This window comes from Leucoraja erinacea, chromosome 31, assembly GCF_028641065.1.
Source record: "Leucoraja erinacea ecotype New England chromosome 31, Leri_hhj_1, whole genome shotgun sequence".
NCBI lineage: Eukaryota > Metazoa > Chordata > Chondrichthyes > Rajiformes > Rajidae > Leucoraja > Leucoraja erinaceus.
The window spans coordinates 12,596,208-12,613,011 of NC_073407.1; the positions used below are offsets into that span (position 1 = coordinate 12,596,208).

The 16,804-nt window shown below is 42.8% G+C and overlaps 1 protein-coding gene across 1 annotated transcript in view; it reads left to right on the forward strand.

Annotated features, from left to right (window-relative positions):
* Positions 1–16,804, forward strand: part of LOC129711929 (collagen alpha-1(I) chain-like) — a 38,104-nt gene that overhangs the window by 7,210 nt on the left and 14,090 nt on the right. Inside the window, exons 4-13 of the mRNA XM_055659956.1 lie at positions 173–217; positions 384–437; positions 2,003–2,047; positions 4,142–4,195; positions 7,251–7,295; positions 8,599–8,652; positions 10,330–10,437; positions 12,096–12,149; positions 13,044–13,097; positions 14,405–14,449. Coding sequence (XP_055515931.1) covers positions 173–217; positions 384–437; positions 2,003–2,047; positions 4,142–4,195; positions 7,251–7,295; positions 8,599–8,652; positions 10,330–10,437; positions 12,096–12,149; positions 13,044–13,097; positions 14,405–14,449 — 558 coding nt within the window. The remainder of the gene's footprint in view (positions 1–172; positions 218–383; positions 438–2,002; positions 2,048–4,141; positions 4,196–7,250; positions 7,296–8,598; positions 8,653–10,329; positions 10,438–12,095; positions 12,150–13,043; positions 13,098–14,404; positions 14,450–16,804) is intronic.

Consider the following 16,804-nt stretch of genomic DNA (forward strand, 5'->3'; position numbering starts at 1 on the left):
AAAAACGGTGTAAACCTAGCCAGACCTGCAAAGATTAGTCTGCCTTTACTTAATGATTAATGATTAATAATCTCATGTGTCTCAATCATTCTGTAGATCACAGAATGCTGCTGAACCCAAACAGATTGCACTTTGAGGAACCACTTATTCTATTTCCTTCCATTTTCCACAGGGCGGGATTGGGTTACCAGGGTTACCGGGCCCTCGAGGCACTCAGGTACAGTAACCATCAACTATTAATTTGCTTCCAAAAATATATCAGAATAACTAAACCCTGCCATTTTCAGAAATTTCTCACCAGCTGAATTTTAGTACAGAAATGCTATGTTTGTTTATTTTTTTTAATGGGTTAATTAAATCTATTCAGTATGATTTTGTTACAGGGACCTCGTGGTATGGATGGAAGGAAGGGATTTAAAGGAAAGAGAGGTCACCAGGTATTGATTTGCTGATGCTAAATAAAATGCAAAGCGTTTCTTGAGTTTAATCTTAAATGTGGTCACACTTCAGTTTTAAGTGACTGTCCCCACAGTTTGTATAATCCCACGTTTGAGGTACTCCGTCTTCGGGAAACATTTCAACATCCATTCTGTAGTGTCTTCTTATTTCTACAAAATCACTTCTCATTCTTCTAATTTTAAAGTACAGAGATTGAATTTTGGTTGCTGTTTGCACCAGGATAAATCCTTCACCCCACAAATCAGCCTGGTGCACCTCTGTTTGTTGCCTGCAGAGCTACAGAATGGTGACACACAGTCTTTGGGATGACACAAGCCAGAATAGCATCTAATCACCTCTAACGTAACACGTATGCTTTATTAATTGTGTTTAGCTAAAGCATAACGTAAGTGAGTGATTTGGAATATTTATTAGAGTTCAGTTTTTAGATTGCAAGTTAAAGGGTCCCCAATGCTGGGTACGTCACTGGAAAAAGATTATTCATAAACATTGCTTAATTTTCAATTGATGTGTAAACTGGCATTTCTTCGTCTCCAAAATAGCACTGGTGACACAGAGCAAAAAGCAGGAGAAAACATCGATGGGAAGAAAGGAACAAGCAAGCTGGGGAAAGGATAAGGAATCAGTGAGGAGGCAGGGGGAATCTTTGTAAATTCTTCCACAGCAAACTGATCTGATACTGATTACTGATACTGGGTGGATAGAAGTCTGAAATGTGGACCGTTGATCCAAAGACTTGAGTTACAATTGGTAGCTGAAGACTTGAAAATTCAAGCCATGTCTGGAGTTAAAAGTAAAATCTAGTCCCAGTAACAATCGCCATTGAACTGCCCCAGACGACTGTGGAGACCAATTCAATGGATATTTTTAAGGCGTAGAATGACAGATTCTTGATTAGTAAGGGTGTCGGGGTTATGGGGAGAAGGCAGGAGACTGGGGTTGAGAGGGAAAGGTAGGTGAGCTGTGATTGAATGGCGGAGTAGACTCGATGGGCCGAATGGCCTAACTGCTCCTAGAATTTATGAACTGTTGTAGAAGCCCAGGCACAAGAGGTAGCAGTCTCCGGAGTATGAAGCAACAATCTGCTGGGGGATCTCAGCATCTGTGGGGTGGAGGGCAGAAGGAATTCCTGTTCTCGGGCGTGGATCTGAAATATCTACAATTCCATCTGTCCCACAGATGCTGCTTGATCCGCTGGGCTCCTCCAACAGACTGTTATAAAAACCCAATGAATTCAGTAATGTCATGAGGGAAGGAAATCTGCTGTTGTCTGTACATCACTCCTGATCCCCTGATGTGGTTGACTTTTAAAGGACTTTTCAGATCAGCGATATTGGGAATGTACGATAAATATCAGCATAGTTCACAACATAAACATCCTATGATCAAATAGTGTTGAAACAAAGGAACAGGGAGTATGAGGTTTCCCGATGTCTAGATGCCCAGATGCCAATTTCCTGGGATTCCGGGTATAATTTCTTGCTTTGCTCTGCCCATTGTTGCATATGAGACCTCGCCTAAACATTTTCTGTTCGCTCCCCAGGGCCGGCCTGGATTAGACGGACTTCCTGGTCCAAGGGGAATGGCTGTAAGTAAAACTGCCCAACAACAAAATCTATTCTTCTGCATGAACAAAGTGTATCTACTTTTATAAAGGCACTGGACACAATAAATAGGTGCTGGTGAAGGTGTGTTTCTGTGCAGGAAGAGGTCTATTTCCATGCTGTAACTCTCTAAATGACGTTTTTTGGCTCTTATTTGCCTTCCTAATTTCTTTCTGGAGTTGTTTCCAACTCCCTTTCATTCCTCATGGGTTTCATTTGATCCCAGTTTTTATATCTGCCATGTGCTTCCTTTTTTGAGACAAATGGGATTCCTTGGAGGTAAGTAAGAGTTAGTAAGAATGCAGGTCCAGGGAGCTGCGATAAGAGTGAAAGACAAGGATGACATGATTAAGAGACCTTGGATGACAAGAGATATTAAATGATTTATCAAGATAAACGATATGATAGAACAATTTATCAATTTCCCTCCTGGGATAAATAAAGATCTATCGTATCACATGCTCGCGATCTAGTTTCACCAGGTCCTCCGTTACACGATCGAAATCAGTCTTCTCCCAATACAAGACCTTTACTTGAGGACCATCCCCAACCCTTTCCATAACCACCTTGAAGCAACCAAATCCTAAAGTGTTTGTCACCAGCTCCAATCCTGTTCCATTTCCTCAGATAAGGTCAAGTATAGCCTCAGGTCATGAACATCAGGATGGAATAAAAAATGGGGTGATGTGGATGGGATAAATTGAGGTACAAATTTGTTTTGGGCTTTTTGCAAAATGGCCTAATTGGTATTAATCGTCTGTTATACTGATGTATTGTTATACGTTGGATCTCCCCATCCTGTCCTGATCCCACTGTTCTTTAGTATCATTCATTTCATCCCCACTGGATATCACTGACATATCAGGCATGGTGGTGCAGTGGTAGAGTTGCTGCCTTACAGCACCAGAGACCTGAGTTTGATCCTGACTGCAGGTGCTGTCTGTGCAGAGTTTGCACGTTCTACCTGTGACCGCTTGGGTTTTCTCCGGGAGCTTAGGTTCCCTCCCACACTCCAAACATGTACAGGTTTGTAGGTTAATTGGCTTTGGTAAAAGATTATAAATTGTCCTTGATGTGTAGGTTAGTGCTAGTGTCTGGAACTATTGGTCAGAAGGGCTTGTTTCTGCACTGTCTTTCTAAACTAAACTGATCAGGAGCTGGATGTTTTCCACTGCGGCCACATTTTGAGGGTACGGCAAGTTCTGATTAACATTAGAGCACCAAAATAGTAAAGGGCCTGTCCCACCAGCATGTGATTGCATGCGACTAGCGTGACCAAATTGGTGGCTTGAGGCGTACGGCCTCGCAGGGCCGGTCCCACTTCCAACCGCGGAGTTGTGCGGGGCCTGGTCCCGACATCATACTCACCAATCAGCTGGGCAGGAGGCGGGCCGACTGAATTTGGATGCTGCACGGTTAAGTCATCATGCAACGGGCCGTTAAGTCATCATGCAACGGCACACTGGGCGGTGACGTCAATGCGCAACACCAAGCGCTAGGCGTGCGCCGTCGAGCCACTGCGTATGCCCGTCGAGCCGCTGTGTACGGCCTCAATACTATGACAGGCCATTGCAGTGCGGAATTTTTGCACAATGTCAGTTTTTCGGAGCCCCGTGTGATGTCGGGACCAGCCCCGCACAACTCCATACGGCTCCGCCAATCGAAGTGGGACCGTCCACGCGAGGCCGTACGGCTCAAGCGACCACGTTGGGTCACGCTATACGCATGCAGTCGTATGCTGGTTGGACCGGCCCTTAAAAAGCAACATAATTTCAGCACCCCCTAAAACTTATTTTAATTTTTCTGGTTCATCATTGACTTACATGTGACAATCAACTACATTTTGCATTTTTTCTTACAGTCGGATTCATGCCTGGGTTTTTTTCTGCTCTGGATACATTCTCTTTTCATGTGTCTTGCTCTATTCTTTATCCAAAATTGTGGTGTTTATGGCTTTCAACTTGGGCTGCATGATCGAAAATTAGAAAATGAACCATCATAAAAATCATTAAAAATCTATTTTGAAGTTGTAAGAGGATTTGAGATATGTGATTGTAATTAATGAATGTATTCTCTAGGGTGAAGATGGGCCACTCGGGCCAAGAGGGAAGCCCGGGCAAGAAGGACCAAGGGTAAAGCTACAAAATGACCTCCGGAGTGTTAAACCATTTCTGTGTCTGAAGAGATTGCAATTGCTGGATGTAAATTTAGTTTTAGAGATACAGAGATACAGCACGGAAACAGGGCCTTCGACCCACCGAGTCTGCACCGACCAGCGATCCCCGCACATTAACTCTATCCGACACCCACTAGGGACAATTTACACATACACCAACCCAGTTAAACTACAAACCTGAAAGTCTTTGGCGTGTGGGAGGAAACTGAAGAACTCGGAGAAAACCCACGCGGTCACATAGGAACTCGTAGGAACTCAGTACAGACAGCACCCGCAGTTGGGACCGAACCCGGATCTCCGGTGCTGCAAGCGCTGTAAGGCAGCAACTCAACCACTGTGCCACCATGCCGCCCTATTTGTTAACATTTTTTTTAATGCAAGAGGTCGAATCATAGATTCCCGGAGTGTGGAAACAGGCCCTTCGGCCCATCGAGTCCATGCCAAACATCAACTGCCCATTTACACTGACACTGACATTTCCCACCAATGGCCCTCAGACTCTCCCACTCACCAACATACCTGGGGCAAAATGCAACTGTCTTTGGAATGTGGGAGGAAACTGGAGTATCTGAGGGAAACCCACATGGTCACAGACGGGACATGCAGATTCCACACCTGAGGTCAGGGTTAAGCCCAAGACACTGGCTGTGTGAGGCCGCCGTTCTACTCACCATCAGCTATCACTCATTATTTATTATGAAAATACATTATTAATCTAGCACCTCCTCGACCTTGGACCTGTCCTGCCAGGGAGGAATGTGCAGAGGAATCTTGACATAACTTCCTGAAAGTGGCAACACAAGTAGATGGAGTGGTAAAGAGTTGCCTTCATTGAGTACGAGTTAAGAAGTCATGTTGCAAGCTTATAAAACGTTGGTGAGGATGCATATGTTTTTTTTTTTTGCCTTCCTTCACAGCGAGGAGAAGATGCGCTGTGAAGGATGTGTGTGTAAATTGTGTTGTGTCTTGGGTCTTTTTCGTTTTGTATGTATGACTGCAGAAACGACATTTCGTTTGGACCTCAACGGGGTCCAAACGACAAATAAATTGTATTGTATTGCATTGTATTGTATTTGGACTATTGCATGCAGTTCTGGTCTTCCCGTTATAGGAAAGATGTTAAGGCTTTTGGAGATTCACTACAAGGAGAGTTTGGACTAACTTGGATTGTTTTTCCAGGAGCATCAAAGGCTGAGGACGGACGATAATAATTTATAAAATGGTGAAAGGCACAGACAGGGTAGATAATCAGAGATTTTTTCCAGGGTAGAAATGTCAAATACCAGAGGTGTAGGTTTAAGGTCAGAGGGGGAATTTTTAAAGGAGATTTGCAAGGCAAGTGGTTTACACAGAGAGTAACGAGTGCCAGGAACATGCTGCCAAGGGGTGGTGGTGGAAGCAGATATGATAGTGACGTATAAAAGGTATTTTAATATGCACCTGAACAGGCAGAGAATAGAGATTTATGAATCAGGAGGTTGGGATGTTTGAATTAGCATTATAGTCAGTCAGACACGATGGGCTGAAAGGCCTTTTCCTGTCCTACACTGACTGAAGAAGGATCTCGACCCGAAACGTCACCCATTCCTTCAATCCAGAGGTGCTGCCTGTCCCACTGAGTTACTCCAGCATTTTGTGTCTATCTACACTGTTCCATCTTCTATATTCACAGGATATGGAGAGCAAGCACATAGCAATGCCACCACCTACAGATTCACCTCAATGATAGATACCCTCCCAACTTGGAATTATATCACTATTCCTTCGTTAAATCTTAGAACTCCATCGCCAACAGCACTATGGGGATTTCTTTAGCAGTTCAAGAAGACTGCTCACCACCACGTTCGCAAGGACTATAGGGGGCAATAAAGTAGGTCATAGCTGCAATGCTCAAATCTTGGCTGCTGAATTTTGAAAATTTGTAATATTAGCTTGCCTCTGCTATCTTACTTTTCTCACTGGATCCCCAGACCTGTTGCAGTTCCTGAGTTCGGAACAGCATCATGTTTCAGGCTTAAGAAATTTACTTACAAATTCAAAATATCACTTTAGTACTGAGCTCTTCCAGTGAGAGGTGAGAGCGGGACAAATCCAGGCAAAGGATAGGTGGATACAGGTGAGGGGGGGTTCATTGGCAGACAGGTGGACAGAGGCCAGAGATGAAAAGGAGACAAAAGAGAGATAAGAAGAAGAGGCGTGAATTGTGAAGCCAGAGGAAGGGATGTATTGGAAAAAGAATTAGAATAACGTTTATTGTCATTTGAACCCAAGTTCAAACGAAATTACGTTTCTGCAGTCATTCAAACAAGAAAAAAAAGGAAGAAAGTTAAAAAAAAACCAAGACACACAATTAACACAATTTACATAAACACCCATCACGGTGAATCTCCAAACACCTCCTCACTGTGATGGAAGGCGAAGTCTTGTCTCTCCCCTGTTCTTTTATTCTTCTCCTGATGTTAAAGCCCCCGGCGGGCGATGGTAAGTCCCGCGGCCGTTAAGGTGGAAGGCGATGGGTTGAAGAAGAAAGGAAGGCAGGATGGTGGAAGAAATGGGTGCACATCCAAGTAAGGCAGGGAAGGGAGAGGGGGGGGGGGGTGTTGCTGGTTGGATAGCTATCCAAAATTGGCGCATTTAATGGAGAACAAGCAACATATATACAGGTTACAGTGGGAGGATTGGCATGGCACGGGTGAATTGCTGTTCTGTGACCATCAACCCTTGAGCAATAAATGCAATGGACTATAAAGAGTTAGCTGCAAGGTGGCTGCTGGCCAATAGAAGACCAGTGGCTCCAGAATGAGTTGGAAATGGACTGTTTTGAAAATGAATAACATAATTTATAACTGGGTTAAAGTGGGGTTAAATTGACCCCTTGCCTCACAGAGCCTCTTAGTCGCTAACAGACAGCATCAAAGCTTTTAAACATCAGTGTCATTAATTATAAGGAACTGGCAAGTTTCGAGTTCTTGCGATCAGCTGTGCCTGACCAGGATTTCTGTTGTTTTCAGGGATGGCCTGGAATTCCGGGGATCCGAGGTCCAGTGGGTGATCCTGTAAGAGACACACATTTTATTACATATTCCACGTTTAACTATGATTGCGATCCACAATTACTGGATGTCTTCACCTGGTTCCCACATAGTAAATCTTTCAGAATGTGGAAGTGTACAAAAGGTTCCAACTTCATCTATATTCCTCTAAAAATAACATGCTCATATTATTACCAATCAGCCTCCCCAAACTTGGCGACAGGCTTATATCCTCGTGACCCCGTCATCTTTGGCAATAATCGAAACTATTTCTGACAGTGCAAGAACATAACAAGTTATTTTATTACTGAAGCAAGAACGGTACTGGGCCCTTGCTCGATGTCTTCAGTAGTTAAAGAGTTCTCTGACTGACAGCTGAAAAAGAAGCCTAGGGCATGGAAAACAGACAAACAAAAATATTATGGAGACAAAAATCAATAACCCCCCCCCCCCCCCAAGTTATGTAATTTGGAGCATATTTGGAGGCTGTAGTGTTTAATAGCCTGATGCTTGTTGGGAAAAAGCTGCTCCTGAACCTGGACGTTATAATTTTCAGGCTCCTATGCCACCTTCCCGATGGCAGGAGATGAGAGTGTGACCAGGGTTTGGTTGATGAAGCTGTTGTCTTTTGAGGCAGCGAGTCACTAGAATCATCCAGCATTGGAATAGGCTCTTGGCTCAACCTGTCTCTGCCAACCAAGATGCCCCATCCAAGCTAGTCCCATTTGCTTGCCTTTTTCTTGTATTCCACTGAACCTTTCCTATCCTTGACCCTTGTCCGAATGTCTTCTAAATGTTGTTGTAGCTGCCTCAACCACTTCCTCTGGCAGCTCATTTCATAAATCTGTGAAAAGTTGCTCCTCAAGTTCCTATTAAATCTTTCCCCTCGTACCTTAAAGTGTCACAGACAAGGCCAGCAGTAAGTTTCCCAAATGTCTTTCACCTCAGTTCTGGCTTACAGAATGTAAAAACCCAAAGAAGGAAAAAGTAATGTAGGAGAAATAGTTTTGCGGATTAAAAGTGACTGAGTCTACCAGTTAGTAATATGGGAGTATTATTGCACAAAAGCTTCACGAGAGCATTATTGCACAAACAATATTGTAGTGCTGCCTGACCAGCCTGTCACAGGTGAAGGCATTAACCCTTCGAATATTGTTTCAGGTCATTCAGAGAAATGGCCACCTCACTGAATCAAGTATAATGTTTTAATGTTTCATGAAAGGGGGAAATCACTTGTCCCATCTGAAAATAAAACGTTGACAAGAATGTGTTGCTTGAATGGGATTTGTTCCTGATTACGAATGACTGGTTTGTACCACTCTGACAGGGTACAAGATCTGCCGATGGAGCACCGGGAGACCATGGGGAGAAAGGAGACTGTGTATGTATTACCGGTTTAATCCCTCACCTGAGAAACTGCACGCACTGTGTTATTTGGATTCAAACAGGTGATTAACATTTTTATTTCAAATGGCGAACATTGTATCAAAAATTACCTGGCACCATACTACGGCTGCTGTGGGAGATATAATAAATAATGTTGATGCAGTGGGGATTTTATTTCATTCATTCATTTATTAGGTATGGACATTGTAAGCAGAGGGATCATTCATTAATGGGATAGAAACAAGTGTGGGACTTGGTGGAGTTCCAGTAGGGTGCAGAAGCTAATGCAAGTCATACTGCACAGAGCTTGGTCCTCTGGCCCAGCAGGTCCGCACCGACCATCATCCACCCATGTAAATTCATCCCATTTTATTCTCATTCTGTTCCCATTGATTCCGCCGCTCAGTCACACACTGGGGCAATTTACAGTGGCCAAATAACCTACCAGCCCGACCACGCATTTGGAGTGTGGGAGGAAACCGGAGCACCTGGGGAAGCCCATAGGGAGAGCCTGCAGCATCAACACAAACAACACTGGTGGTAGGGATTGTACTTGGATTGATGGAGCTATGAGGCAGAATTGTCCAGGAGTGCAGCCATTGTAGTGCATCCCTGAGACAATGTGGTCTGAGTTCACCGACAGAACTTCAAAAGGAGCATTGCATAGGGGATGTAAATGACAAGGATGTTTGGATCATTGATGTCCAGAGGGATCTTGGGGTGCAAGTCCAGAGCTTCCAGAAAGTGGCAACACAAGTGGATAATGTGGTAAAGAAGGTGTACCTTCATCGGTCAGGGCGTGGAGTATAAAAGTTGGGAAGTTATATTGCAGCTGTACAAAGCTATAATTGGCACAACATGCTGGAGTAACTCAGTGGATCAAGCAGCATCTCTGGAGAACGTGGATGGGTGATGTGTTGGGTCGGGATCCTTCCATACTTGGATTATTGTGTGCAATTCCAGTCGCCTCATTGCAGGATGTCACTGCTTTGGGTACAGAAGTAGTTCACCAAGATATCAGCTGGACCGGAGAGTATTAGCTGCAGGGAGAGTGTGGGGAAACTTGGACTGCTCCCTCCAGAGTATCGGAGGCTGAAGTGCAACCTGATAGAAGTTTATAAAACTATGAGAGAAATGGCAAAGATGGACAAAGATAATTCCAAGGCTGGAAATGTCAAATGCATAGATTTAAAGTACGAGGGGGAATGTTTAAAGAACTTGCGTGAGGCAAGATTACATCATGTGTTGGCAAGTGTCCAGAGGGCAGTGACAGGGAGGTGGTGGAAGAAGATACAACAGGAATTTTTAAGAGGTGGTTGGATGGTCACAGGAACAGGCCAGGAATTGAGGGAGATGGGTCATTGGCAGGCAAATGGTTTCAGTTTAGATTGGCATTATGGTCATGCAGACGTGGCGGGCTGAAGGGCCGCGTCCTATGCTATACAATGGTCTATATTCCACTGGGAGACGTCAGGTCATATTTACAGAGTGCCACAACCTCAGCCAGAAATGGCCAGCAGTGCATTTCGCTCAGAAAAATCATATTCGAAAACATGGCCTAAAATAAAAAAGCACTCCGAACCTCAGCCCATTATTCAATGTGTTTTTTGAAGAGGAGAAACGCAGTGAATTTATCGAATTAATGGGCAATGTGCCTCTTGCATTTTTTTAGGGTGTTCCTGGACCGATCAGAAAAAGAGGACTTCCAGGACCAAGGGGGACAGCGGGGATCCCTGGAATATCCGGACACAGAGGTCGGCTTGGGGCAGCGGGACCTGAAGTGAGTATGCCTCGAATTAAAACTCATTTGTTTTAAACTAATTTGCAGACTTGATAATCCAGATGACATTTATTTATATATTTTAAATATTTTAAAGGATATTATTACTTGTGATCTAATATTATTACTCTATTGAACTCAGGGTTACCAAAACCTGCTACTTTGGTTCATTACATCCTCAAAGCTATGGAATTGCTTATATCATCAAATATTCCTTTGTTCCTTGTTTAACTCGCATATACTATCCAAATTTCTTGGGTTGCATGTTTTGTTAATGTTTCTTTTAAGTGTTTTAACGTGTGTTTTGCCATTTTCTTTCAAACTTTAAATAGTTTCAATGTTTTAGGAGTTTTTAACCTCTCTCTCAAGTCTATTTTTTTGTTATCTGCGTCATTTATATAATGTGCAGGAACAGTGTCCCCGATGTTGGGGGAGTCCAGAGCCAGGGATCACAGTTTAAGAATAAGGAGTAGGTCATTTAGGACTGAGATGAGGAAACACTTTTTCACCCAGAAAGATGTGAATCCATGGAATTCTCTGCCACAGAAGGCAGTGGAGGCCAATTCACTGGATGTATACTAGTGAGAGTTAGACTTAGCTCTTAGGGTTAATGGAATGGGGCGAAAGGGAAAGTGGGGTGAAAGCAGGAATGGGGTACTGATTTTGGATGATCAATCATGATCAGATTGAATGGCGATGCTGGCTCAAAGGGCCGAATGTCCTACTCTTGCACTTATTTTCGATGTTTCTATGTGCTGCTAAATGTCATAGACTATTGAGAAATCCTCATGTTTTATATTCTGTCAGGCAGGGTATGGGGCATCTGTAAGAAGTTCCATGAGTTTGAGGACTTACTGAATCAAAGTAGCAAATGTTGGTAACCCTGAGTTCAATACAATGATAATATCAGGATCATCAATAAATAATACCCTTTAAAATATTTAAAATATATAAATAAAAGTTATCTAGATTATTAAGTCTGCAAAATAGTATGGCACAGGAACTGGCCCATGATATCTGTGCCAACAATTATATCAAATTAAACTAATCCCATCTGCCTATACATGATCTATATCCCACCATCCCCATGTTCACATGTATGTCAAAAGCCTATTTAATGGTGCTTTTATATTTGCTTCCAGCACTTCCCTTGGCAATGCATCTCAGGTACCCACCACTCTCTGTGTAGTAAAAAAAATTGTCCCACACATCTCCTTTAATTTTTCTCCCTCCCACCTTAAACCCATGCCATCTAATATCTGCCATTTCTACCCTGGGGAGAAAAGGTTCTGACTATATATCCTATCTGTGGCTCACAATTTGATATACTTCTATCAGGTCTCCCCTCAGCCTCCGATGCTCCAGAGGAAACAATCCAAGTTTGTCCAACCTCTCCCTGTAGCTAAAACTCTCTCCAATCCAGCCGATATCTTGGTGAACCTCTTGTGCATTTTTTACAAAGTCTCCATATCCTTCCCTTAATGGGGCAACCAGAACTACACACAATTTTCCAAATGTGGCCAAACTGAAGTTTTATTATATGAATTTTCAACTCTTATACTCAATACCTGCAGATAGTCAAGACCTTCCCCCGTTGCAGAGGAAAACTCAACTTCCATCTTCCCTTTGATAGTCACCACTTGTTTGTTTTCTTTCAGGGTGAAGATGGAGCCATGGGGCTTCAGGGGCCACAGGGACTGACGGGATCCAAGGTTAGTTTTGGAGAGCTCCAAAACTGAAATTTGATCACAATGATTATGTTTCAGTAGAATATAAATCTAACTATCAACTGAAACATGATTATTGTAAATGATTATTAACAGGAAGTGATCTGTGATTTCACTGAAGGCTTTGGCCTTCAGAGTGCTTTCAGCCTCAGTGTTCATTGAATAACGTAATCGGAATGGATTCCTGTGTGGTCTCTCCCTCCTATTCTGAAGAGGTGACTAGCAAGCATGCTGTCCCACCGGAGTTTAGACGAATAATAGACTGGGTTTGTTTTCCTTGGAACAGAGGAGACTGGGGGGAAGTTTAACATTATAAGGGCTTATTTCCCTCAGGCATCTAAATTCATAGGGCATTAAAATAACTGGTGGGTGGAGGGATAAGATGGAGGGTCTGGGGGGGGGGGGGGGGGGGGGGGGGGGGGGGGGGGGGGGGGGGGGGAAGAGGGTAGAAAAAACATTTTTACTCTTATGAAATTCGGAGGCTGGAACCTGCCCATTCTCCACCCATTACATTCATACAGTACTTGGATGCGACTTGAATAGCCCTGACCTGCAAGGCTACGGACCCAGTGCTGGGAGATGGGGTTAGGCTGGAGAACACTTATTTGAGCACCTGACATTTTACCTGCATGGTAAATTCTTCATGTTACTCCACTGTAAGTTAGGTCGCATCTTCCCACCGAGCTTCACCTTGAGCTCTCCCACAACTCATGGAGACAGATTAGCCAACTCGCCAATAGACAAACTGCATGATGATGCATTTGAATGAACATGTCCGTAAGATTTCTGACGAGTATTGTGATGCAAGAGATTGTCAATTACACTTGACATTTTGTCTTCATTATTTGCTTTGTTTCCCCTTGTTTTACAATGTGGCAGGGTAACAGGGGAGCTGATGGACACAAGGGAATCCGTGGAACCAGAGGACACAAGGTTAGTATTTGTTGGGAAACTGCAACTGCAAGGGAGGTTCTGGAAGGGACAGGAACCACCTCAGTTAACGTGTGGCAAAGACATGCTTATTTATGCTCATTTGCTCAGCATTAATTTCTGACTTTCCATTCTACTTTGTTGCACCCCGTGCATCTTTTTTCAATCTGCATTTTCCCTGCAGCACTATATTCTGTGCTCATTGCTAAGGATAAAGTCCCGATCCTCCAATCTACCTTGATGCAGCCCTGACATTTTTTTTAAATCTGCATTTTAATAGACAGTAGACAATAGCTGTAGGAGTAAGCCATTCGACTCTTCGAGTCAGTACCGCCATTCAATGTGATCATGGCTGATCATCCACAATCAGTACCCCATTCCTGCCTTCTCCCCATATCCCTTGACTCTGCTATCTCTCTCTTGAAAGCATCCAGAGAACCGGCCCCCACTGCCCTCTGAGGCAGAGAATTCCACAGGCTCACAACTCTCGGTGTGAAAAAGTATATCCTCATCTCTGTTCTAAATGGCTCACACCTTATTCTTAAACTGTGGTCCCTGGTTCTGGACTTCCCAACATCGGGAACATGTTTCCTGCCTCTAGCATGTTCAAACCCTTAATAACCTTATATGTTTCAATAAGAACGCCTCTCATCCTTCTAAATTTTCTCCAGGAACTTATGAACTTATGACAGTCTCTGTAGCATCAACATTGACCTGATTTAATGTGGTTTAATGGCTGCATCTTCATGTCACATTTGTGTGTGAGATAGGAAAAACAAGTCAACCTTGAGAGGGACTCACAAGCCTGATGGTTCAGTCCTGACAGTCTTGTAGGCCAAAGGAATTGGAAGCTTGGTTAGTGATGAACCCACTCCCCCCTGCTCCACATACTGAAGATCTACACGATACTTTGCATTACTGAGTTGTTCCCATTGGATGAATTAATATACATATCACAGATTTTCTACATTTCTCATTCATTACAATTACAATAAAAATCCAGGACAAAATGTAATCCTTTTTTTAAGAAAATGATTTGTTTGCTAAAGAGCAGCAGCATAAAATGCTGGATTCAGTGAGGCATACTTTCCCGTTGTCAAATAATTCCATTCCTAAAAATAATCTTTATTGCACTGACACCTTCTTCCTTCACTCGGTAACCTTGGTTACATGCATCCCCTGGTATTTTGACAGGAGTAACACAATTGAGAATATGGTGCTAAGTGAATCAGTTTTATCATGTGCACCAGTCAGCAAAAATCCTTTTGATCAATTGTGTAAAATGTCCCCTTGCATTTTGTTTTGAACAGGGACATGTTGGTCAGCGTGGTTTGGTGGGATTACCTGGATCAGCAGTAAGTGAATTTGCGAGGATTGACTTGTTTGATTGTGTGTGGGACATGTACAGTGTATCCAGAGCAGGGGTCAGGTTGTACAACCTGAGACCTAGTTGCGGCTTTCCTGGGCGGCAGCACCAGTGAAATCTGGACTTCAACTTAAACAAAGTGGGTCACAAAAATACGAGAGACGAGCACAATCCAGCCAACTATGTAAAGTTTGGCGGTAGACAAAACATTTTTATTTATTTATTTTTTAAATTATTTTTATTAGAAGCAATTGTACAAGAATAAAACATTCGGCATATAAAATTATACAATTATTGTACAGCTTCAATTTTAATCTTTTAACCTGCAAATAATGGAAAAGAAAAGAGAAAGAACAAGAAAGAGAAAAAGAGAAAGGTGAAACGCTAGGACCCCTAGCCTGCCAGAGTAGTGTGGCCACAGTAGTGCCTGCCAGAGTGGTGCCGTTACCAAAGAGATTTAAAAAATCAAGACTATCCCAAGATGTAAAAATAAGGAAAACTTTCATATCTCAAAAAAAAAGCCAATACTCGAGAATTAGCATCTTGTTCCCTATTGATTTTCTATGGACATAACAAAAAAGCTGTGATGATGGACAGTCAAAAGCCCATAACGTTCTTAAAAATTAAGAGAACTGAATGAAATTTTCAGTTATCATAGATTGAACCATTCTGAAACAAATATAAAATAATCTTACTTGGATGACCTGAAATTAAAGCATATAATTAGTTAGTTACCCAATTGTAGCTAATTTCAAACTTCAATTACTAGATCTAAACATCCATCCATTTCTTAATAAATGACTAACATTTTTAAATAGCCTAAGTGTCCAAATAATATTCACAAATAATTCACAATAAAACATGATTTTTAAATCTCATTTACATCAATTTATAGGCCAAATGGAATGAATTTAGTGTTCAATTGCTGTAAATTAAAGTCCATTTTAATCGGTTTTCTAGTGGGTTCCTGTGAACGCGCTGGTTTAGAACGTTCACATTGCGCTGGATTTGTGCCCTCAAATTACTGCGGGATATAAAGAGCCCAAAATGAACTATTCGCTATAGAAAACTTTATATACAGGGTTCCCCCCCCCCCCCCCCCCCCCTTTATTGTTCCTTTATAAAACCCTGGGGCTGCGAGAGGTCCGGGTTTAGAGAGTGATTTTTAAACACTATACATTATTACCTTTTGCTCCTTCAGCGATTTTTCGTTAATGATTTACTAGGCTGAACATTTTCGATTGCAACAGCCTAGTAAAAATCGCGTTTTAAACCCGCCCCCTCTAAACAGCGCCAAAATCGCGCACACGGGGTGGGGCAGATTCTCAAACAACGCTCAGGTAGGTTTTGCAACATACCTAGCCAGAGTAGTGCCGGCCAGAGTAGTGCCGGCCAGAGCAGTGCTGGCCAGAGTAGTGCGGCCAAAGAGTGAATAAAGATGTAAGAGAGAAAAAGGAAAAAAAAAAAGAAAAAAGTGGAGATATACCAAGGGTCTCGGCCTGAAACGTCGCCTATTTCCTTCGCTCCATAGATGCTGCCTCACCCGCTGAGTTTCTCTAGCATTTTTGTCTACCTTCGATTTTCCGGCATCCGCAGTTCCTTCTTAAACATTTAAAGTTTGGCCATTAACCCAGTGTTTTATTCCTATCTTTCATAGTTCCCCTGAAACGTATTTCCCTCCTCCCCCCCCCCCCCCCCCCCCTTTCATTTTTAACATTTCCCCCTCTCACCTTAAAGCCAACTTTCCTTCAGCAGACCCTCTTGGTTCCCTCTTTTCGATGCCATTTGTTCCCATGCAGCCACTGCATCTTGATCCCCTCTCCAATCCTTAAGTAAAACACAAATTGCTGGAGTAACTCAGCAGGTCAGGCGACGTTTTGGGTCCATAACCCTGGCTCCAGACGGCTGACACGGTTCAATGACAAGGTACAGATTACCAATGCAGGATGCTGAAAATAATGACCTAATAAGATTTTCTTGCAACCTGTGGAGAGAAAATATGGTAGCCAATCGGACTCTATTTTTGAGTTAGGTTATTTATATCTTTTTTACTACCTCGATAAAACACTCCACTGACTTGCATCCGAGACCAGTAACTGCAGTTTTCACCATTTGCAAATGAGCCGTGGCGTATTGTGAAACAGTTTGGGTTTTACTTTAAGCAATTCTCTGGGTTTGTGCATTTTATAACACACAGGGTTTCATTGTTGCTTCAACTTGTTTTTCAACCCAAATGTGTTTCATTTTATACTTTATTGTGGCTCTCATATTACATTAATGGCTTTTAAGTTATTTTCCAGCTGTTCTTATAAGTTTGTCTCAAATGTTATTGTTTTGCAGACAG